The 23,607-nt window shown below is 51.9% G+C and overlaps 6 protein-coding genes across 6 annotated transcripts; 4 read left to right on the top strand and 2 right to left on the bottom strand.

Moving 5' to 3' along the window:
• Positions 1–392: 392 nt before the first annotated feature.
• On the bottom strand, positions 393–1,899 carry SEPMUDRAFT_136566 (cytochrome c and c1 heme-lyase; the record flags this gene model as incomplete). Its single annotated transcript, XM_016902784.1, has 1 exon — positions 393–1,899. One exon carries the CDS (start codon positions 1,897–1,899, stop codon positions 1,093–1,095), a length of 807 nt encoding a protein of 268 aa, XP_016756512.1. The 3' UTR covers positions 393–1,092.
• A 301-nt stretch (positions 1,900–2,200) lies between these two features.
• SEPMUDRAFT_152073 (Diphosphomevalonate decarboxylase) lies at positions 2,201–4,017 on the top strand. Its single transcript, XM_016907226.1, has 2 exons — positions 2,201–2,306; positions 2,378–4,017. Exons 1-2 carry the CDS (start codon positions 2,236–2,238, stop codon positions 3,480–3,482), a joined length of 1,176 nt encoding a protein of 391 aa, XP_016756511.1. The 5' UTR covers positions 2,201–2,235; the 3' UTR covers positions 3,483–4,017.
• Positions 4,018–8,134: 4,117 nt separating this feature from the next.
• On the top strand, positions 8,135–10,352 carry SEPMUDRAFT_159303 (uncharacterized protein; the record flags this gene model as incomplete). The annotated part of the gene is made up of 2 exons (XM_016907835.1): positions 8,135–8,877; positions 8,920–10,352. Exons 1-2 carry the CDS (start codon positions 8,346–8,348, stop codon positions 10,350–10,352), a joined length of 1,965 nt encoding a protein of 654 aa, XP_016756510.1. The 5' UTR covers positions 8,135–8,345.
• Positions 10,353–11,382: 1,030 nt separating this feature from the next.
• Positions 11,383–15,428, bottom strand: SEPMUDRAFT_152070 (uncharacterized protein). The gene is made up of 2 exons (XM_016907225.1): positions 12,034–15,428; positions 11,383–12,001 (listed from the first exon to the last, which is right to left on the bottom strand). Exons 1-2 carry the CDS (start codon positions 15,356–15,358, stop codon positions 11,925–11,927), a joined length of 3,402 nt encoding a protein of 1,133 aa, XP_016756509.1. The 5' UTR covers positions 15,359–15,428; the 3' UTR covers positions 11,383–11,924.
• Positions 15,429–16,425: 997 nt separating this feature from the next.
• On the top strand, positions 16,426–19,122 carry SEPMUDRAFT_152069 (ARM repeat-containing protein). Its single transcript, XM_016907224.1, has 4 exons — positions 16,426–16,533; positions 16,604–16,741; positions 16,817–17,452; positions 17,505–19,122. Exons 3-4 carry the CDS (start codon positions 17,052–17,054, stop codon positions 18,922–18,924), a joined length of 1,821 nt encoding a protein of 606 aa, XP_016756508.1. The 5' UTR covers positions 16,426–16,533; positions 16,604–16,741; positions 16,817–17,051; the 3' UTR covers positions 18,925–19,122.
• Positions 19,123–21,832: 2,710 nt separating this feature from the next.
• Positions 21,833–23,270, top strand: SEPMUDRAFT_111740 (uncharacterized protein; the record flags this gene model as incomplete). The annotated part of the gene is made up of 4 exons (XM_016900934.1): positions 21,833–22,190; positions 22,442–22,499; positions 22,654–22,722; positions 22,883–23,270. The coding sequence occupies 4 exons, from the start codon at positions 21,833–21,835 to the stop codon at positions 23,268–23,270; spliced, it is 873 nt and encodes a 290-aa protein (XP_016756507.1).
• Positions 23,271–23,607: the final 337 nt, after the last annotated feature.

Here is a 23,607-nt window from a genome sequence, read left to right as displayed (position 1 = left end):
AGAGCTCTTTCTCCTCTAGACTGGAGATTACATTCTTGCTCGATGGGCTTGAGTCACGTTTCTGCAAAACTGCAAATCATAGAGCTGGCACGTTACCTTTTTTCCGAGTTACCTACCTTACTCTTCTTGTACTCTTAGCCCATGGGTAGGTTGGCCTGTACTGGCTACCTTTAGGTTTTCAGCCAGATCGATATAGGATGAGGTCTGCGTATGGTTTGCATGAAGCTGCACGTGTTCTGCTTCAATGTTTCTATAAGAAAAAAAAAATGTTTCCGGGGTATGTAGGTAGGCAAGACGAGAAAACGACAGAAACCCTGTATGTTCGTGACCGCATAGGTACCTAGGTTTTACTTCACGAATTGAAGACCTCCCGTGCTTTCCATATGCTTTAGATGCACTCTACGTGTGGTATGCTCGCTCGAATCTTGACGACAACACTTGTCTACGAAGTTGTCGGGCTTCTCGTCACTCCCCGGGCGGGGGTATCAGTACAAGTCGTGCCTTATATTGCTAGGTTCGCCTGACGAGGAAAAGGGCAACGAATACAGCGATGCCAAATGCAATTTCGGACGGAATACCGGTTGCTCAGAATGGGTGGAATCTGTCGCCAAGGCATATAGCGGATTTGAAATGCTGGTAGCTTGCTTGAGAGAGATCCTGTTTTCAGGCACATTGGTTGATGAGAGGATAATGGCAATGGAGGGTGCGCGTAATGAGTGCTTTTCATAAGGCCGCTGTCGAGATGCGGACCACCTCATCGCAGGATGAGGCCATGTCTCGTGTCCGCTCTGTGGAGCAGCCGTTCGCATCGTTGCACTTGAGTCCATGCCAATTTGTCGAGCCCACCGCAAGGCGTTTGGCGCGAGAATCGTTCCTGGCAGATATCACGCAGCTGTCTGCGACAAGCCAACAATCGCACATCGGTGTCATTGCCATTTTGCCTTCTTCCTCCGTGCCCACTCACGGTCCGCGGCAGCTCTCGAGACGTGGCTGTATGGGATTGAGAGAAAGGCTCGCGTGTGGCAGTCATCGCAGCCCATCCACCCTCCCCTATCCCCGTCACCCACCATCCCGACTCTTAAGTGAATATGCTCAAAACCCAAAAGTCCTCGCAATCCTCATCTTCACACCCTCCCAGCTGTTCACCTTGGGCCTCACATCCAGGAAGAAACTCAACGGCACACCCATGCCCTCAGCATCCCTCCCCTTGTAGAAATCGATCACGTATTCCACCTTCTTCCCACATCTCTCCACCACCCAATCATGGCGATCAAAGGGTGCGGAATAGCCCATCACCCACATATTCCAATACGCCTTGGGCGTCTTCTTCTTACTATCCCCAGCAAAAGAGAGCAGTTTCGGTCCTCCACACCTTTCCGCACCCCAGCCTTTTTCCCATTCTAGTATCTGGGTCCAGGCGCGCTCGTTGACGGCGTTGTGGATGGGTACGATGGACGACATGTCTTGTGGATTGGCGACATGGCCTTTGCGTTTCATGGCATCGAAGAATTGCGATTGGGAGGGGTAGATCCAGTTTCCCGAGGAGGAGTCGTGACCAGTTTCGACTTCATTGTTGCGAGGAGGGGTTGGTAAGGCGGCTTTCTCGGCGGAGTTGAGGGTGGAAGGGTCGCTCACGACGGCGCGGGGAATGGAGGAGATCTCGCGGTCGGTGGGGAGAGGGCGGAGTTTGCGAGCATTCGGAGGAGCTTCAGATGACTGCCAGGTGAAGGTGTCGAGGGAGAAGCGGGTTGGTGGTGGTGGTGGTGGTGTCGTAGATGTTGATGGTGTTGATGTAGGCGTTGGCTTGTTCTTGTTCGCCTTTGCTGCTTGAAGCCATGCTTCTCGTGTTCGATGGTCTACCGGGCATTTTTCCTCGGCATCTCCCCCATCGGACCGCATTGTGTTGTATAGTGATTCGCTGATAGTGGTCGGGGAGAAGGAGGAGGATGTTTGATGATTATAGGTACATGTATAAGGTAAATACCTTAGGTACAAAAAGTCCCGGATCATCGTCATCACCGAGCAAGGATATCATGTCCGTACGCTAAGATTGTTTCCCTGCAGGAAAGCTAAGACTAGCAATTGTAGTCTAGGACCCCCACAACAGTCGAGGTCGAACCATTTCCATAATCCAGACAATAAAATCGAAAGGCACTGCTTTTGTTTTTTGTTTCCCCCTCAAGCTCCCTCTCTAAACCCCACTCGATACCACATATACACATTACGATCGATATCATGGCGGCAGATATGGGCAGCGAGGTGTACCGGGCGTCGACATTTGCACCAGTCAACATTGCTGTTATCAAGTATGTCTAACAACAATAATAGCACGAAACAAACAAACGCATACTGACTCGGACTCGCTCCCTTTTCACAGATATTGGGGAAAACGGGATACCAAGCTCAACCTCCCTACCAATGGCTCCATCTCCGTTACGCTGTCCCAGGACGATCTCCGCACACACACCACCGCCGCCTGCAGCCCCGCCCTGACCGAGGACAGCCTCACGCTGAACAATGCCGTCCAGGACATTTCCGGTGCGCGAATGCAAGCATGTTTGCGCGAGCTGCGATCACTGCGAAAAGCGGTCGAGGACGCCGACTCGGCGCTGCCTAAGCTGTCGGAGCTGAAGCTGAAGATTGTCAGTGAGAACAACTTCCCTACTGCTGCGGGCCTGGCCTCCTCTGCTGCTGGATTCGCTGCCCTCGTTCGGGCCATTGCCAACCTGTATCAGCTGCCCACTACGCCCACCGATCTCTCCCGCATCGCCCGACAAGGCTCGGGCTCGGCATGTCGCAGCTTGATGGGCGGATACGTTGCCTGGCAGAAAGGAGAGGAGGCAGATGGCAGCGACAGCTTCGCGTATGAAGTCTCCCCGGCCTCCCATTGGCCTGACATGCGAGCTATCATCCTCGTAGCAAGCGCCGAGAAGAAGGATGTCAGTTCGACGGCCGGCATGCAGCAGACTGTTGCCAGCTCGGCTCTGTTCCAGCATCGAGCAGACGAGGTGGTACCCAAGAGAATGAAGGCTATGGAAAAGGCCATTCACAACAGGGACTTTGAGGGCTTCGCCAAGTTGACCACAAAGGACTCGAACAACTTCCATGCCACCTGCCTCGACACCGATCCACCCATCTTCTACATGAACGACACGAGCCGAGCTGCTGTACGTGTATGTGAGTACATCAATGCCAGTCATCCAGAAGGGAAGCAGTACTGTGCGTATACGTTCGACGCCGGCCCAAACGCCGTGGTTTACTACCTCGCCGAACACGAGGCTGTTGTGGCTGGTACATTTAAGAGCATTGTCGGGGACAAGACGGGGTGGGAAGGCGCAAGGGGGCAGAAAATTGAGGCCACGGGAGCTTCTCTTCCTGATGGTGCCGAAGTGGCCGCTGAGAAGCTCAAGAGCGGAACATCGAGGGTCATCTTGACCAGTGTGGGAGATGGGCCTCGCAAGACTGATCAGCATCTGGTATAATGTTCGACGCCCGTGCTTGGAAGATATCCCGGCCATTCTATGTGGATGGTCAAATCGCACGAATCCTCGCTTTCCGCGCGATTTGGAGAACGAAAGGCGCAGCGCAGCCACTTCTCAATTCATTCCCCTCCCTGTCCGATCGTCTCATATCGGTTCTGATCTGGTTGAAATGTGACAATCTGATCCCACCTCACTCGGCAAAGTTGGCTGATATCACTCCACACCACTTCGTAGGCAAACCACTCTGATCTCGTGAAAAATCAAAAAGGTTTTCAAATCTCAGGCGGATCAATCGCGAAGCAATATGTGAGTGAATGGATATGGAAACAACCCCCCCAACCTTCAGAAGTTTCGGGAAGTGTCACCCATATCCTTTGAGTATCGTCGAGAAGGATCAGGAGAGAGCTTGTATGAAACTGATTGTCCTAAAGACCGACAACGCTGCAAACGTACATCTAGCAAGCACGCAAGCAAACCAGCAGGTCGTGTAGTACTTAGCTGTCATTAATAGGCCTCAATCCCAGCTGAAATTCCGACCAAAACAGGAGCACAGTCTTCATCACATTCACCACCTCAACAATACCAGTCTACGATTACCTTATATCTTTATATCCCAAACCTCACAGCTCTACGCACTATACGCATTCCCCAAAACACATATCGGGCACCGAGCCCAACCAACCTTCGCCACTGTAGCGCAGCCGCACACGAGTGTCCGCCCGGCCTCGCTCTTACCAGATTCCTTCAAATCACGACTAGGACGTGGCCCCGCGCATTTTCGATATACTTACAACCTACACCGCATATATGAGAAAAAAGAAGAGATTCCCAAGAAGTATAAATATCAAAGACAAAGAAACCTTAAGAATTTGCTTTTTTGTTTTGCTCCAGAATTTGACTTTTTCCTCTCTCGCTCGAATTCTCTCTTCGCGCCCAACAGGACCTTCTAGCGCTCCAGAAGCGCACTATTTTTTCCCCTCTTGCTCGAATACTCTCTCAGCCCCAAACAGGACCTCGACATGGACACAAACAAAAGTCGACTCTTCAGGTCAAAAGGTACGGGGTTCTACGACAAGGTGGCAGCACGTAGCTATCTATAGTGAGCCACAAGACAGACGTCTTCGACATGTACGAGCGAGAGGAAGTCCTTGGATACATACCTAGGTACATGTAAGATACCTTACCTCAGGTAGCAAAAACCACTTGCGCAACCTCAGCACCAACAGAGATCACATACCCCAACGACCTGTATTGTTTTTTTTTCTTTTGCTTGGCCGCTAAGGCCGGTGGGAAGATATAAGAAGGTTGTCTATCGAGCAAAACAAAATCTACACGCCTTGATCTTCGCTCGGGTTTTATATGGGATGTACATGTGAGGATATCAATTCACTTCTTACAGGCCGTGCGTAAGATATGTGGCGAAATGGGGTTTTCTCATATATATATATATGCCAAAATCGTCTAGCAAGAGGGAAGGCAACGACCTCGACAAGGTGTGAGGGGGTAGGGAGCAAGAGGAAGACTACGACGCGAAAGTTCGAGTGGTTGTGTGGGTGGACGAAATTGCCTGCCTAAGGTACATACCTTTCTCAGCCTACCTCCTACGATTGTGGTGAAACTTCACGCGCTCGCTCGCTTGCTTCGCTTTGCACTTGGAAGGAAGAGAATGCCGACTTCAATCCGCGAGAAAAGTAATCCGGTACAATGGGATTCGGTATCACCTCAGAGAAAATTTTAACGTTTCGCCTGGTTGTCTCGACATATCTACCGTAACTTTCCCTCGTCATTAAGGTAAGGTAGTGCACATGAAAGAAGAAAGAAGGAAAGAAGAAATGACAAGAAGAATTTTTTTCTTCTTTCTTCTGACTCTACGGAAGGAGGAGGAAAAGTGGCAAAGTTGATAAACCCGCACTTAACACTTCCGTGGGTGAGGCGAACGCTTCGCTGAGAGATGAGTATTATCGTTGATCGCACTGGTTACTTCGGAGAAACCAGCGAATTGTGTTCTAGGATTTATCTGATGGGTTAGAAGCTTTGGAAAGATGGGCCAAGAACTGTACATGGTCAGGTCGAGAAACTTTCCGGAGTAGAGATGGATGGATTGGATTGAAGAGAAGAGAAGAGAATAACGACTGCCGCGCGCGGTTTTTTCGTATAGTATTGAACGGGAGAATATGTTGAAGGGATTCGTTTTGGGGGATACCTTGGTGGAGTTCTGGAGGTGGTGAGTTTTTGGCTCGTCTTTGCGGTGGATTATTTGAGGCAGAGGGGGCTTTTTTTCTTTCTTTTTTTTTAACTTACTGTTGTGATTTTTATATAGGTGCACATACATGGGATGGTATCTGCATGTATGTAGTTGAGTGGAGAGAACAAGCCTAGCAAAGGGTTCCTGCAATGCAGCCTCCAATGTTGCTGCAACACCGTCGAGAGACTTGTCCTACAGTAATTAACTGCTTCATTGCATGGACAATATTCATCTGACAACACAGAACCCGTTCTGCATACATGTACCCACGAGATACTGCAGTCGGGAAGAATGTCCGAGGCTTACCACTTACCGAGTGCCCTCCTCGTCTGTGAGAGATGGCAGCTGAGACTAAAGGCAGCCTTCTAGCCTACAGCCTACAGGTAAGTACCCAGAAATGGTTTGTGACGATGTGCTTCAGAGCAGACGGTGGACCGATGGTCGTGGCAGGTGAAACGGCTGCTGAGACGTACATTCACGTTCTGGATCAGATTCTTCTACAGGGAATGCTAGCTGTGCTGGATCTCGACGCCCGGAGCCCTAAGTAGGTGGGTGGAAGGCTTGCAATATGTCTTTGGTCGTTATTGGTGTCGTTCGTCGCAGATGGAATGCAAGCGAGGGCGAAAAAACCGCTGCTGTTGATGTCACTATGTGTTCGGTTGGTGAAACAGTCTTGAAAACACTTTTCCCTTGTTGTTGTCGTCGATGGCGTTTTCTTGTCTGATTGCATGTCTGTTTGGTAACTTGCCTTGGAATACAGGACTGTGTTGTATGGTCGTGGGCTCTCTCGAATTCCTATCGAGTTGTGCTACTCTCCAATAGAAGATACCTCTGCTCCGACGGTATGCGCCTACAGCGTGGCCCAATGGAGGAGGTGTATACAGTGCTTGGAAGATCCATTGTCGCGAGACTGTGGATGACGAGTACGGGGTAGATTTAGACGAGGGTCAATAGCGATTCAGCGATTCAGCGATGAAACTCAGCTCGACACCTGGTCCCCGGTCGACACAACGAGGCCGCTGCTGACCTTCGCCACGCACCGCCACAGTTGGTATACCGTGCGAGCTCTCGAACCTCTCCTGAAGGCTAAGCCAGCTACATTCATCATGATCCATCCCTCTCGGAAGCGCCAGGCGTGGAGCCACAAGACCTCTGATGACAAACGGCCTCCGAGATGGGGGGCGCTTGTCTTTTGCCGACAGCCACTTCGAGGCAAGGCCAAGGCACACCCAAGATTACGATTACCCATTGGATGATCGACGCAAGACGCTGTCGCTCGCTTGCTGCATAGCCGCGTTTGGATCGTTTCTGGCAAACTCGCTCACATCGGCCCCCTCCCCCAAGTCTGGACAGTGTCGCTAGGAGGTATTGTCATAATAATCATAATAAGAGCCGGAGAATCAGGACTCCACTAGAGCCTACCGCCGTTCTCGGTCAGCTTGCCCTCCAGAATAGCATGAAACATCTGGCTAGCCTGGCCTGGAGAATTAGACGTAGTTCGACATGTGGGAGCACGACACGTGCATGCATGAGGCGGGCGGGCAGTAGAAGACAACGAGAATGAGAGTGCAACTTTGCAACGAGAGGGCAATGCAAGGCAAGGCAAGGCATGGCAGTCTGCACACGTGTCCTGCAGAGTCAATACTATCGGGCAGACGGGAGCATGAAGAGAGTTGTGTGGTACTGTAATACCAACAGTACAGTCAACAGGAGCAGCAACGTGGATGGTAACACAGCTCACCGCATTGGCACGCCGTCGCCGATCGCCGCATGGACGTAAATTATAGGACACACTACAGCGGAGGACGCACGCTATGGGGGAGATGAGAAGGGCTTCTGGGAGCCATCGCTGACAGTACACAGAAAGCATCACCATCACGATTATCATGTTTCCTCCTACCATGCCATGCCTACTGACCTCCTCCTCCTACCTCTACCCTCTAGGAGGTATGGATGAGAGTGAGTGACACATCCCACTGGAGGCTGATGATAGGTTGCAGATGCCGGTTGCCAATAATGAACGCGATCGACGAGTGCTTGACGCTCACTGTCGGACAAGGACGAATACCAGGCCGTTGCTCGGCAGATAATACAAACACCACCGTGCGGTTCCTGCAGCTGGCGGATGCTCTTGACCACACGCAGCCTAGAGCCACAGATGGACGGAGGCTCGTTGGCTGGGATCTGTCAGGTACGAACCAATCATAGCCCCTATACTCAATGGTGGCACAGATTAGCTTTGTGACCACTGACGGAGGTAAAATTGCGGCTGAACACCTCCGACCGAGTCAGTGGCCACCGACAAGGGGTTGCTCGGCGTGGCGTCTCGATTGCTGCATAGCACAGCACGCTAGCACTACGACTGAGTGGGACGTCCATATACCTACCCACCTGCGCCGCTCCTTGGACTCTTCTTCGTTCGGTCGTCCTTCTCACCTACGAACAATCTCTCTGTTTCGCGACAACACGCTCACTTGTCTTTCGGGACACTCACGCTCTTTAGCACCCACTACCGGCTCCATTCACTCGCTTCGGCAGAGTTGATCTCTCGCCTTACCTCACCTTCGTCGCAAACACTTTCCCCAGAGATCGATTCACTTCATCCGATTCGCAACATCATGTTCACCAAGGCCACTCTCTTCGCTGCCCTTGTGGCTGGCGCATCTGCCGCTGCTCCTCCATCGTATGGAGCTCCCCCATCGTATGGAGAGCCACCGGTGTACGACACTCCTGTAGAGTCGACCAGCAGCAGCTACCCAGCTACCAGCTCAAGCTCTACAACCGTCTACTCGCCGGAGCAGCCAACGACCTACCCAGCTTCGAGCTCTTCGACTGCCATGTCTTCTGCGAGCTCCTCCTCCTCGTCCTCTTCCTCTTCCATGCCTTTGGCATACCCAAGCTCCTCCTCCTCCTCTTCGATGCCAATGGCATACCCGAGCTCCTCTTCCTCTTCTTCGATGCCCATGGCATACCCGAGCTCCTCCTCCTCCTCGGTCCCCGTCGCTTACCCAAGCAACTCCACTTCTGCTGTCTCCTCATCGTCCACGGAGTACTCTCCTATCCAGCCTACGACTTCCAGCAGCAGCAGCATGTACCCTCCAACATACCCTGTCCCTTCGGGTAACATGACCAGCAGCACCAGCGCGTACCGTAAGTAACAATCCGCCGTCGATTTTTTTCTGTCATGTCAAGACAGCTCCTGCCTCTCCTGGCGAAAGGCTCCAGACAGGGCGCTCAAGATGTGTCCGCAAATTCAGAACCTTACTGACTCATCACTTTTAGCATACATGCCAACTGGTTACGTTCCGACCAGCCAGTCTGTGAAGAGCGATGTTCCGTCTTCCTACAGCCAGCCTTCGGCTCCAGTGTACTCTGCTCCAGTCTCCTCTTCCATGAGCTCTCCAGTCTCCCCTGAGATGCCATCGGAGACCCACTCTGTGCCATATGGAACTGGTGTCTACACCACTTCCGCGCCAGTTCCATCTGGCTACACGACCTCCGAGGTCATCTACAGCAAGACTCTGACTTACACGCTCGGCCACGGCTCATCCACCACCGTTGTGACGACTACCGTCAAGTCTACGTCCACTGTGTTCCTCACCAAGACCGTCTTCCAGACCAAGTCCAAGCCAACTGCCAGCGGTTCCATTCCTGCCTACCCTGCTCAGAGCAGCGCTTCTACCCCTAACTCTCCTGTTCAGAGCAGCCTTTCTGTCCCTGCCTACCCTGTGCAGAGCAGCGAGTCCCAGCCCTACTCCACCATGAAGCGCACCTCCACCTTGACCAACATGATCACTGTCTACCCAAGCAAGACTCAGGGCTCTCCTGTTGGTCCATCTGGCACTGCTCCAGCTTCCGACTGTGTTCCTCAAACTGTCACAGTGACCCAGAAGGAGACTGTCTACGTCACCGTTCCTTCGGCATCGAGCTACTCGAGCGAGGCACCACCGCAGGCCCCTAGCTACAAGACCGAGGGCCCCAAGCAGTCTTCCTCTGCTGTCTATTACCCAACCCAGAGCACCTACCCAGTCTCTTCGGGCATGGCATCGAGCACCGGATTCGCTACTTCTTACACCAAGCCAAGTGCCCCGGTCTACCAGCCATCGACCACCAGCTCGGCTCCTTACAGCCCAGAGATGCCAACTTCGTCCTCTAGCAGCAGTGTACCAACATACCCGGCTTCGTACGCTTCTTCCAGCAGCTCGACCGAGCAGTCGCCAGTCTACCCATCGACCAGCAGCAGCAGCAGCGTCCCAGTCCCAACCTACCCATCGACCAGCAGCAGCAGCGTCCCAGTCCCAACCTACCCATCGACCAGCAGCAGCAGCGTCCCAGTCCCAACCTACCCATCGACTAGCAGCAGCGCTCCAGCACCAACCTACCCATCGACTAGCAGCAGCGCTCCAGCACCAACGTACCCAGCCCCATCCAGCTCCTCCAGCACGACTGTGAACTCCCCAGTCCTCCCCACCACCAGCAGCACCGCTGTCTACGAATACAAGCCTACCACCAGCAGCAGCGCTGTCTACGAATACAAGCCCACCACCACCGCCGAGCAGCCAGCAACTTACTACGTCACTCCCGTCCCCAGCAAGCCAGCTGCGGCCTACGAGGCTCCTAAGTAAAAAAAGGGGGTTTCTTTTACTAGAATTTCCCCCCTGTTAGACTCAAAGCCAAGAAAGAAGAAAGAGAAATAAAGTCGCAGCAGATTTTTCACGATTTTGATGACGAAGTTGAGCTGAGCTGAGCTGAACTGAGCTGAGATGTTTCTATCCCTACCTGTTGAGAGTGAGTTGGAGTAGAGAGAGCTGGAGAGAGAGAGTGTGTGTATATGTGTTGGAATTTGTTATATATTCTCTTCTTGCTTTTTTTTCCTCTTTTCTTTTTTGCCAGTTCGATTTCTTTGTGGTGGTTGAGAGAGAGAGATGGAAAAGAGAGATGAAACACTGTTCGAGTTGATTTGGGAAAGAAGTTGATGTGTGTGTGTGTGTGGGCTTGTATAGGGAGTGGCAAGAAGATGAAGGATGAAGATGAACAAAGGATGAACAAAGGATGAAAAAGATGAAAAGATGAAAGAAAGAAAGAATACATACCTACGACAGGAAATAGGAAAAATATTATATTCTTTTTCTCTACATATATATATATGAGGTGTTGGATGGTATGATGTGTGTGTGTGTGTGTGTGTGTGTGTTGTGTTGTGTTGTGTGAGAGAGAGAGAGAAGTATACGTGTAGAGAAGGTCTGGGTAAATTTTTTTTTTTCGCTAGAAACTACCTACTTTCTATAATACTTCATCCCAGTTTTGCGAAATGGAGAGCAGTAATGGTCTGAAAAGAGAGAGGGTTTAAGTAGGTAGGTATGATTCGACGAGGTCTTTGATCTATACCTTATTGATAGAGCCCTGCTTGGAGCATACATATCTTGTCTTGCTTGATACGCCCACGCTTGATCGGGACTGACCTTGAATAAGATATCTACCTACCTATTCTTGATAAGTTGACGCACTGGGCATATTGGTATTGGTATGGAATGTATATTCCAGGTTTGCAGCAGCTTGGATTAGGGTCAATAGAGCCAGCCAGCCTTAAGGCCCGCTTCAGAAAACCTTACTACATGTATGCTAGGTATATTATGTTTATTGCTCAGGTCGTAATGATGATGCTCATACGCAATGATCCATAGCTGCATAGTAATTAATACACACGAAAAGTCATTGTTGAAGTAATGGCATCAGGCGCGCTAGAAAAGCTGTCAAACCTTTAGATGCCGGTCCTGTATACTGCTCTCTTGTTCCCGTCCTTGTGTCTGTATACCAGTTGCTTGTTTACAATAGCCGGCACTAGATCATCTGGAAGGCCGAGGAAGTCTTCTAACGAGCGAAACACTTGGATAGGAGTGCCGTCATCAGCTAAGAGCGGGGGCCCACGGTTCTTCTTCGTCGGCGAGACATCTCTCGAGGTCGTCGATAATCGTTCCTCGAACAAGCCAGTCCAGCCGAGTACAGAATAGCCTGCGGGTTTGCCAATGATATCCTTCCGCCGTGGACGCTTAGAGATTTCGGCAATCTTGGCTTGCCGTTTGACCTCACTGCTAGGATCGTACTGCGGCCTGTTTGTGAACAGAGATCTCGAGGTGGAGTTTCGTGTCCGATGATCTTCCCGAATCATATGCAACAATGCCTTTTCTTCTTCTTCATCAAGGTATGGTGGTGAAGCCTCTTTCTGCAGATCGGCTGCAGGGAATAGTCGTATGCCAGGCACTGAAACAGTCGGCTGAGAATCTCTGGGGGTTTTTGAGCCTTCACGTCGCGAAAGCTGCGGTGCGAATCTTCCCATCCCGGCATCAAGCTTGCGCATGGCGTCGGTGGTCCAGTCCTCATTGTGCATGCCATCATCAGAATCAGCGCCTTGATCTCGGTGTTGTTGGATGAACTCGTCGTTATCAACGTCCATCACATCGTCGACAGGGTCCATCGTGGTCTTCGTTGTTTTCGCTTTAGGCATCCTCATATTGCCTGTCGGTAACGTCTTCTGAGCAACGATATTTTCCTCCGGGGCCTTGCCGAGAAGAGGTTGCCCATAGCTCTGCCGCTTTGCTAAAGGCAACATCGGTCGCTGCAGCACCTCATCCCATCGCTCTAGCTCCTCTGCCAAACCTGGCAGAAGTTCATAGACGACTCTCTTAGCTCTACTACTAGAGTCTACAGTGATGGAAGTAACGAGACTCTTCCCAGTCTTGCCCACAGCATTTTGAGATAGAACAGCCCTGAGGTTGTGAGCCCACTTGCCTTCACCTAGTGCGTAGTTGGGTATATTCCGAGTTATCCATTGTAAAATCCACTGTGCCGTGGCTCGGTTGGCATTAGCGGCGCAAAGTGCCATGCCGATAAGACGATAGTATGTACCGTCAGGACGGCTGAATGAGTCGCCAAGGTCGTTTCGGTCGATGTCATCGACCTTCTGGCTTTTACACTCCTCTTGTCTCTTCTTAATTGCAGCAGCAGGACTTGCGTCGCCAACTTCAGACGACGTGAAACCCTCGGCAACCTCTTGCAAAGGTAACGCGCATTCAGCGTCGATCTCGCTGGTCTCCGGAGGCTCCGGAGGCTCTGTAGGCTCCGTGGATTCCGCAGGCTCTGTTGGCTCGGTATGCTCTGTAGGCTCTGTAGGCTGCATATGAAGATGCATCTTCGAAGGCTCGCTCGCAGAAGCCGTTTGTCTGTCATGTACCTGGCTGAGTCCAGTTTCTTGAATTTGTCCAGACAGGTCAAATATCTCAGAAGCGTCAGTTACTTTATTCGCTTCTGTAGACCCCGTGGCTACAGTAGAGGAAGCGCGTGCGTATATCTCATTTTCGCTGCTAGCGAGGGCTTTGTGCGATGGACTGCCTTGTCTGTGCTTGGTAGCAGCTTCTGGGACGATGACCCTGCGGACAGTCTCCACAGCTGACAATGGCGATACTCTCATATCTTCGGCTATCTCTGCCTGCTCGGGTATCGGCGTTCCCTTCGCAGACTTTTCTTTGCATGCTGTACAGTCCGACTTGCCAGAAGGGTTGAAAGGCACACTCTTCCCACAGCTGCACTTCATTGAGCTCTTGTGCCGTCGTGCCCTTGCATACCCACTAGGCTTTGGAGCTTTTGACTGAGGCAGGCTGTTGCTTGGCGAACCTGTTTTCATCGACCTCTTATGAGTCACCAAGGATGCCTCGTCTTCAAGGACCTGCCGCTGATTAGGTGCTTCCCAGCTCAAGCCTGTTGAATATGCAGAAGCCTCGGCCATTCCTGACGATGTATCGACATCAATTGCTTCGGACTGTGCAAAAATAGGTCCCCTAGCAGGCTCCTGGCTTTCTTCAGTGCTGGCCAAACCTCGATCAGGAGACTGCTCGACAGCGACATAGTTGTATTCATTGCCGGGTGCAGGCGGATCCTTTCGTGGTTCCTGTCGTTTGACCCTTGTGATCTCGAGCTTCTTGGGGCCGTTGACTTTGTTCGTGGCTGGATCGACGGCTGCGAAACTCTTCTCAACCAAATCTTGTGCCTCGTCGAGGCTGTCGTGATCAGAAGCTCGAGTGACGCATTTACTAGAAGTAGTAGGAATACCATTGGATTCTAGTAGGGACAGAGGTGCAGACTCCGTTTGTCTCTGCGCGGCAGAAACGGCGGTCGTGTGCCCGACATCCGGTGCTATTCCATTCGGAATATTGTTCTCCTTGTCCACATCTGAGACCAATCTTCGTGCTCTTTTGATTAGAGGGCAGCGAATACTGTCGTGGCCATCGTTGTCGGCCGTCTGCTCGTCTAACTCAGCATTTCGTTTGAGTTTGTTCGTATTGGTATCCGCCGCTTCGGCTCGTTCTTGTATTGGGAATTGATCACGATCGGGCACAGCAGCTTCGTCTGTATGTTCATTGCGATGTAGTGACTGTGTTTCCGATGATTGTTGCTGAGACCCATGCCGAGTTATTCCCAGGTTTGTACTCTGTTGTACCGGTGCTTTGCGTCCATTCTGGCCAATGGGTGTGGTTATAGGTGCGACTGCATCACGAAGCTCGCTATTTGCAGGAGTTGATTTCCTGTTGTCCCGAGTTCGGTGAAGGTCGTTATTGATGGGCGCCTCTACACGCACAGTGCCTAGCAGCGGTCCCCGAGCCTCGGCAGCACTGGAGGACACCTCGTGGTCAATGGCTTTGTGTATTTGCGGCTTGCCTTTCCACACGCAATTCGCACATTGCCAGTGCCTGCGAAAAGAGTCTAATGTCGATCCCTGTGGTCGACAGTGATTATGGTAGTGGCGAGCGCAAGTCTTGCACAACGACAAGGCCCCACCCAGTCCTTTGCAGACGTAGCACTGGACGCTCTTCGATCGACTTGAGGAAGTTGTCCCACTATGCACAGATGAGGTACTAATATGAGGTTGGCGAGAAGGTGATATATCGAATGTGGTGGTATCATCCGCCGGCGGGGACGCAGAGGCCCCAGCTTGTGCTACAACGCTAGGGAATTGTCGTGAATTGCTGTTGTTTTTGTCGGATACATGGATAGCAGCTTTTGGCGCCTGTGGATCCAGACTCGAATTCAAGGGGCGCGACGTGAGCAGTGGTTCCTGCGTATCGTGAACCACTGCTGCCGGCCCCGTTTTATTCAGTTTCTTCGCCGCACCAAGGATCGATGTGCCTGGAGAGGATAACCGTGATCGCTCTACCGCAGATGGCGCACTTAGCTGCCTGAGGTCTGTCACTTTCCTTTTGTCGTAGAAGACCTCTGGCCTCAAGTGATATTGACTGAACATCACAGCAGATCTTGTGCGCTCGGCACATACCGCGAGCCTCCTTCGTCCATAATCAGTGTCCGGGAAAGTGATGTAAAATCCTGCTGCATCCATGTGAACGGCTTGAATTCCATATTTGAGGAAGAAGCGCCTAACATGCTTGATCAAAGACGGCTTCGCGGGCAGATTCACGGCAGAGATGAAGATGTGAGGTTCCGGCCTGTTCGAGGAAGTATGTCTTGAGCCAGAAGGCCCACTGGGAACTCCTGTGATGCTGCCAACCCCAGATCCAGGATGGTTCAGCGCAGCAGCCGCTGCCCCTAAGCCATCTGCACGCCCCGCGGGCTCTGTGGGCATTTCATTCTTGTTCCCAATGGCTGAAGAACATTGCAACTGTTTGCTCGCGGCGCCCAAAACCTTCACTTCGTCAGGCATCGATGTCGGCCCCCTAAAGGAGCTGGAACTCGCCGGGGCGAAGAGATCATCGCTCGAGGCCCTGCCATCATCTGGGCGCGACTGTGCATCTGCACGTTCAAAAGTGTATCGCATAAGTGAGGGCGACTGGGTACTGTAGGCATTTCGATGTGACGGATGGCTTTTGACAGCACTTGCAGCTTGAGCAACCTCGCCCGAACAGTGATCGAGGATTTTCTGTTCTTCGCGAGCTGAGTGCTTTGCCTTGTGTGCTGCTATTAGATTATCGGGCTCTTCGCCAGCCTGCATGCTGCTGTTAGCTCCCGAGTCATCGTAGCAAAGCAGGGCTGGAATCAATTGGTGCATCAAGTGCTCAGATCTTTTCAGTTTTAATTGTAGATACTCGTCAATGTCGGGTTTCCGAGGTTGAGAAGTCATGTAGACCCAGAACCATACGTGAGACCGCTTCCGACCTTTTACCAGGTTTCTCATCATTGCACATATCAGGAGCGCAGAAGTCGTTGACTTACCGGAACCGTTCTCCTGCCATTGTGCCGCTGCTCGTTGCCGCGGCTGTAATCCTCGTCCAGAACTGCGGCGCCATTGATGTACATATCGTGTCGCGGGCCTCCTTGAAGGGGACTGGAGTGTTCAATCAACCTCCAACGTGACTTGACTGTGATTGCTTCATCACCGTGCCGCGTCTGGTATCAGCCAAGACCATTGGTAATCGTGTCGGTGGTCAGGGCGCGTTGCAATGTCTTCTTCACTGCATGTTTTCCGAGGTGTATCAGAATTTAGAAGAATGAAAGTCAGGGCAGGCACAAGGAAGGTTAAGTTCGCGGGAAGGAGCGCTCTCGGGATCAGGCCCGGGCCCTCAACCTTCCCTTAATTTCTTGGCGACCCTACTGTGTGGGTGGGGTGGCTTCACTGGCTCGAGGACAAGTGCCTCCACAGGCGACTACTGACTGCCACGCCCACCCGCTCTCTACGCAGAAGCTCTTGCGATGAACTTCCTCAAGTCGTTAACCAGTACATCTGGATTCTCTGGATACACCTTTGGCGACCGCGTGGACATCGACCAGTCCATTTGGACTCTACAGAACGGCACCAAACGAGTACGCGCTACGCAGAGAGGGGTGGAAATAACGAGGGAAGCGGTCACGGACAGTCGCTGACTGTGAGCAGGAAGATGGCTCGAAGTGCAGCATCTTCACCTTCGACATCAACGCGAATCGATCACGATTGCCCCTCGCTCGAAACGCCCTGCGCAAGTTCAAGACGATCAGACATCCCGGCGTCGTCAGAGTGCTGGACACACTCGAGGTGGGTGTAACAAGAACGAGTGTGGCTAGGCCAGGCCAGGCCAGGCGTATATATGGCGGCTGACTGGACAACAAGGTAGACAGACTCAGTGATTTACATTGCCACTGAGCGCATATCGCCGCTGAACTGGTCCACAAGGCGGAAAGCACTCGGCGAGGAGAGCATCAAATGGGGCCTGCACAGTGTCGCAAAAACGCTCAAATTTATCAACGATGAAGCCGCGTCAGTGCACGGCAATGTTCGTGCGAGTTCCATCTTTACCAGCGAGAGTGGAGAGTGGAAGCTCGCGGGACTTGAGCTCCTAAGCTCCATGAAGGAAGACGATGCAATCATTTTCACTCAGGGGAGCTTGGTACCTGACATCGGCCGATACTCTCCTCCCGAAGTCGTAAAGAATGGCTGGGATTCTGTGCGATCCAATCCTTTGCACGCGGTCGACTCGTACAATTACGGCATTTTGGTCACGGAAGTGTTTAGTGGAGGCTTTTCAGGCACTGACCAAGTTGGCTCGATCAAGAACATCCCAACGAACATGCAGAACAGCTACAAACGCCTGACGCATGCCGCACCGAAGATGCGATTGAGTATTGCCCATTTCTTGGACCAGGGGACGCGAAGTGGTGGTTTCTTCGACACCCCCCTGATACAGCTCACTGACGGGATAGACAACATGGGTCTGAAGAGCGCCTCAGAGAAGGACACTTTGTTCAGGTACGCTTCATATATGTAGTTGCTGCCTCATTACTGACTGCTGTGTTCGTAGCGAGCTTGAGCAGCTTGTTGGCACAAACGAATTTCCCGAAGATTTCTTCTTGGTCAAAGTATTGCCTGAACTGCTCAAGTCCGTCGAGTTCGGGGGCGGCGGGCCACGACCTTTTGCACTGGCTATGCGAATAGCTCCCAAACTTGCCGAAGACGAGTACACTCTTCAAATCACGCCCATCATCATTCGACTGTTCGCGAGCTCCGACCGAGCGCTTCGGGTGTGTCTGCTGGACAACCTCCCAAACATGATCGATCACCTCAGTCAGAAGGTTGTGAGCGACAAAATCTTTCCCCAGATGGTCACCGGTTTCGGCGACCTTGCGCCGGTGGTGCGAGAGCAGACGGTCAAGGCAGTCCTTGTGGTGGTTCCAAAGCTCTCAGACCGCATCATCAACGGCGAACTTCTACGGCATCTCGCCAAAACTGCCAACGATGAGCAACCCGGCATTCGCACCAACACCACCATATGTCTAGGCAAGATCGCTAGAAACCTAGCAGCAAGCTCACGAGCGAAGGTACTCACAGCCGCATTCTCGCGTGCCCTCCGCGATCCGTTCGTACATGGCCGTAACGCTGCACTCATGGCGCTGGCTGCAACAGCGGACATTTTTAGTGAGGAAGACTGCGCCACGAAGATGCTGCCAGCGATCTGTCCTTCTTTGGTGGACAAGGAGAAGATGATACGTGATCAGGCCAACAAAACCCTTAACATTTATCTTGATCGAGTGCGAAAGCATCAAACCACCATGCCAGACACAGTGCTGCCACCACCTGAAATAAGTTCTGCTGGACCTACCAGAATGAGCACCCCACAGCCAGGACAACAAGCTGGCAGTGGTTGGGCGGGGTGGGCGATCTCGTCGTTCACAAACAAAATCAGCGCTGTCGCAGGGGAAATACAACCTAATGGCACCGGTGCAGCACCCACTGCAGCCGAAGTGGCCCCTCCGACCTCGAATGGTGTACCGCGTCCAGCCTACAACTCAACTCTATCGGCTCCTGTTGTGCCCAAGGTGTCCTCAGGCCTGCGGACATCAGCTCCAGTCACACCAGCCGATGAAGAAGACTTTGGCAACTCCGGCTGGGAAGAGATGAACGACAACGAAGCGCCCGTCGAAGATGATCCTTGGGCTGAATCTACGGCTCCCAAGTCAATGACTTCGTACGATGATGGGGGCGAGCCTGACTTCGAAGGCTGGCTGAATGCACAAGCACAAGCCAAGAAGACCAGCAAAGCTCCATTACCCAAAGGACTAACCAAGAAGACTGCACCAGCGGCGAAGTCCAGCCCTGTTGGTAGACCAACAATATCAGCGACATCGAGATCTAGTGCAGCAACGAACAAACCTGTCATTGCGAAACCCAAGCCCAAGCCCGTCCAGGAGGAGAGTGATGATTGGGGCGATGCATGGGAGTAGTAGTAGTAGCAGTAGCACAAATGTGAGAACCCCAGGAGAAAGAAATTCAGCGACGACCCTGATGACTTTTTCTTTGGGTAGAATGAACCTCACAGCTGCCAAGCTCGTCTTTTGGCAAATACCTGACCTAGGTTCAATCGGCCCCTCTCCCACAAGTCTACGCGATCTTCAACGCTGTTGCCCTCTTGCCCTACTGCCTAGGTACCTGTAGTCATACATGTAGCCAGGTCATCCCCTCCCCTCCCACTCCCTAGGTAGTCCAAATCTGCAAGGCATGGCAAAATATATCAGTCTACCTAGGTACCCACCTACCTTACATACCTACTGCACTGTACTGTACTGTACATACCCTAGGTACCTGACCTGACCTGACCTGACCTGACCTGACCTGACCTGACCCTACACACCCTTGGTCCTCCCCCCGTCTCGAGAAAAGAAGAAAAAAAAGTCTAAATCCATACACACCGACTTCTACGATGGGGGGTTTGTCTTATCCACAAACTGAGTTTTTTTGTTTTCTTTTTTTCTTTGGAAAAGAGGGTAATTGGAAGCGTTGACTAGGGATGGGGATGGGGATGGGGATGGGGATGGGGGGGAGATGGGTGAACTGTGTACTGACTGTACTGGACTGTACTGTACTGGACTCGGTGTTACTGTAGGTATGTATGTATGTATGTACCTATGTAAGAGGTGAGAGTTCTTTTCCTTGAGGAAGGGAGGGGAGGGTTCGTTTGTTGTTTGTATATTTTTTTCTTTTTTCTTTTTTCTTTTTTTTTTCTTTTTTGCCATCCCCCCTCCTCTTTTGATCTATTTCGTTGTTGGAAGTTTTGGGCTGGGTAGATGTTACATGTTGCATGTAGGTACCTCCTAGGTAAGGGGAACTTTTGCGTACAGCGACTGACATAACTGACTCGAAAGCAGCAGCAGCGCGAGAGGAAGAAAAGGGGAAAAAGTAAAATTGCCGTTTGCGCCGGAGTGGTGGTGATGAGTGATGGGTGATATAATGGGTATACAGTGCGATGCAGTGCGATGCAGTACGACGCAAGGCAAGTGCCATGCAGTGCAGTGCAGTCAGTACAGTTGCAATTACACTTTTTTTTATAGTTTTTCTGTCGATCAGGTCAGGCCGTAGGTTTTTTGGGGGGGTGCTAGCTAGGCTAGCTACTACCTACTACAAACGTCAAATAGGAAGTTGGTAGCAAACAGCAGCAAGTACCTTACCATAGGAGGTACCTTCAACCATACCTAGGTACATCTGTAACGTATGATGAAGATCCCGTACTCGTACCTTATCTGACCTGACCTCCTACCTTACCCTCCTAGGGCTCCTACCTCTCTGCTGGTTACATGCCTAGGTACCTAGTAGGTAGGTAAGTGTAAGGTAGATGAACCTAGGTAGATGAGGAAGGAAAAAAAAGGAAAAATACAACATACGTGTCGCGGTACGGTGCGGTGCGGTACGTTGCGGTATGGTGTGGTGTGGTGTGGTGTAGTGGGCGGCTGGCTTACTGAGATTATATCACATCAGCATTTAGCATTAGCATGAGTATTAATCGGCACTTCGGTTGGACTTGTCGATTGATATGGTGACCTAGGGAGGTAGGTATAATGATGATAGGGGGCCGCTTTTTGTGCTGTTGCTGTTGCTGTTGCTTTTTGTGTAACAATGGAGCAAGTTGAGTGTACTTTCTACTTAGTGTAGGTAGTGTCATGTCCATAGAATAGAATAGAATTATGATTCCGGGTAATCAACTACCTCCATGTACCTAAAAAGAAAAACCGTTCCTCGGGATGCTATCCGTTCCGTTGCGAAGCCTTCTCTTCTCCTTCTTTTTTTCTCTCTTCTTCGGCATCTTCTTCATCTTCTTCCCTTTCTATGACATTCATCAAGATTCCATCGTATGTACTACCTTCCCTTGAACTGAGCTAGGGGGCCGGGAGAGGGTAGATGAACACGAGAGCATATGAGCGAGAGATGGAGAGGGAGAGATCAGGCGACCGGTATCATTCTCGCTTTCCGATGTTCCCTTTTAATAGTGTGTGACTAATAAGGGTATCGCGAGAACGGGAGGTCGGTAGGCTTTTTCTTCATTCCCCTTTCTTTGGTTCACATTCATATATTATGTTTTGTGACTAGCTGACTAGCTAGCAGGGTTCTAGGGGGTGTGTCTGCAGGTTTTTTTCTCTATCCTTCCTTTCGGGTGGTTCTAGGCTTCCTCTTTTGCTTTCTGTCTCTCTCGCTCAGGTCTCTCTCTCCGTCTTTATCCACGGGCCGTGGTTCGGTATGGGCCCTAGGAGACTAGAGGCATCATCAGATGTGGTCAGGTGTGCTCATTGACATGTATCTATACGATCTTCCTCACCTCATGCTTGCGATCTCGACATCGGGAGAGCTATTTGCGTCTCTACAGTTCTTCCTAGGACGTAGGTAACCCACTAGACAGGACACACTAGTCGACGGGCTTCGCGCCGTGGAAGGATGAAGAGAATCCGTTATTTGTTTTTTCCCCCGTAGAGAAGCCGATTGTGCGACGTTCTCGGTCTGCGAGTCGGATTTTTCTTTTTTGGCTTCTAGAACTATCACAGTCACATTCCATTCCCCATTCCGCGCGGGCGAGGGTCCGTCTCAATACGAGCGCATCTGCATATGCATGTCGCATGTCGTATGTCGCATGTCGCATGTGCAGTCGGTCCTTCCCGTCCGCTAGAACTAAGAGAGCGGACACAGATTCACCGAAGTTCCATACGATAGGTACATACACCTCCCGTGTACTAGAATACGACCGACGATACATGTAGGTACCTTATCCACCCAATTTTCCGGTCACACAGCGTAGAGACAATACGTTCGGGGTGGAGATCAGTAAGGTAGTGCTGGTGTGATAGATGTACCTGTTTACTGCTTCACATGGATGCCAAGCAGAACAGTTTGCTCTCCCAGCTGGGCCTGCTGGCGGTGAATGTGATCGCGACCACGCGGTCCACTTTGGCGGCACTTGAACTGGTCTCGCTCTCACACTTCCACGGTGAATGCTCTAAACATGCTCTAAATTGCTTGACAGATCGGAGACCGGTATTGAGACCCGTTGACGATGGCGCAACGACCGGATCGGTAGGCAATCCGTCCGTTCCGGGTCAGATGAGAGAGGGCCGACCGATAATCTGGCCGAAGTCGAAACCTGTGCCAATGTGTTTAGGCTCGTCGAGAGTTACACCGTTGAGAACGCGCGATCCACCGTCTCGTCATCAGTTCTCAGCAGATGATGGTGAAAAAAAAAAAGAAAAAAACTGTGCGCGTCGAGGTCGGAAATATGCTTCCTAGCGAGAGCTTAGACGAAGCAAGGCGCCGGTACGAGATACTACCTCCTAGGTGGTCTGTCGCGAAAGGTTGTTGGTTGGACATAGGAGGCTCAAGAGCCGGAGAACCGCTCCCAATGCCCATCTGAGACAGCTACCGAGATGTCGCAGTAGATTGGTCCGAAAGAAGCACCAGCAGCATTTCTCCCTACATGTACAGGTACCTTACCTCCTACCTACGACGAGCTCAAACGGTGGATAGCAGGTTCCTCCCTTAGGTAAGCGAGACGTCGCAACGAAACACTCGTTCGGGAAGGCTTCGAGAAGAGTCGTAGAAGAAAGGGGATCTGGTAGAATGCAGTGGAGTGACCAACTAGTAGAGAGCCCCGACTGCGGCCACACCCTGCAACGTGCCGGCCTGGGTTGTTTCAGCAGTCCTGCATCCTTCACCAGTGGTCCAGTGGACACTACTGGGCACTGGGCACTGGGCACTGTGCACATGTATGTACGCTGCCGCGGAACGCGCACTGAACTCTCGCTGAGCGACGCGCGCGCCTCACCGCAACTCGACACGCTTTGCCGTTTTTTTTCTTGTCGTTGTCCACGTTGTGTTACACGGCTGCGGCTCCTGGTTATGGGTGTGGCCGCCTGGTAACTACAGAGACGTACGTCAAGCTCGAGCCGTGCATGCCACGACCCATGCAGACCATCTGGCATCTGCTGCTCTGCTGACGCTGGCGCCCGCCGCCCGTCGTGTCGTGTGGCCCGTTGTCTGGCGTGAGAAGACGCGCGATAGGTGTGGCTCTGGAGCAGTGGAGCATCGCCCGATCGGCTGCATTGGCCTCTCCGTGTCTGCACGTGTGTCTGCTGCTGCTGCGCACAACCGACAAAGGACAGGGCACGGTGACGCTCGCAAAAAGGCAACGAGGCATCGCACCAGCAGAAGTAAACAGAACAAGCGGGATACCAGCCCGCACGGTAACGGTCTCATGAAATCATGGAACGTGAGCAACTGGGACAGAATGCGATATCGATGCGATAAGATGTGAGACGACGACGACGAGGACGACGACGACGATGATGATGACGATGATGATGCACTTCCTTCGAGAAGAAATCATGGAAGCCCTATGCTCCACCCAGCCGCGATGCGGTGATGGCGAATCATAGGGCAGCCAAGTGAGGACTGATCCTCGTTAGCGCGGCTTGGTGCCCTGGTCGGATACAGTTTATTCGCTTGGAATCATCTGGCAGCCTTCTAGCGCACTTTGCGCGACGAGTAGTACCTTTTGTACGAGTGAGACTGTGAGACACCTGTGACCTCTTCCCGGCCTGTCGTGTGCACTCCCGGACCACCTACCTTGCTGCCACTCAGCGTGCTCTATA

This window comes from Sphaerulina musiva (genome assembly GCF_000320565.1).
Source record: "Sphaerulina musiva SO2202 unplaced genomic scaffold SEPMUscaffold_12, whole genome shotgun sequence".
NCBI classification, from domain to species: domain Eukaryota; kingdom Fungi; phylum Ascomycota; class Dothideomycetes; order Mycosphaerellales; family Mycosphaerellaceae; genus Sphaerulina; species Sphaerulina musiva.
This window is presented reverse-complemented; position numbering and strand designations above follow the sequence as displayed.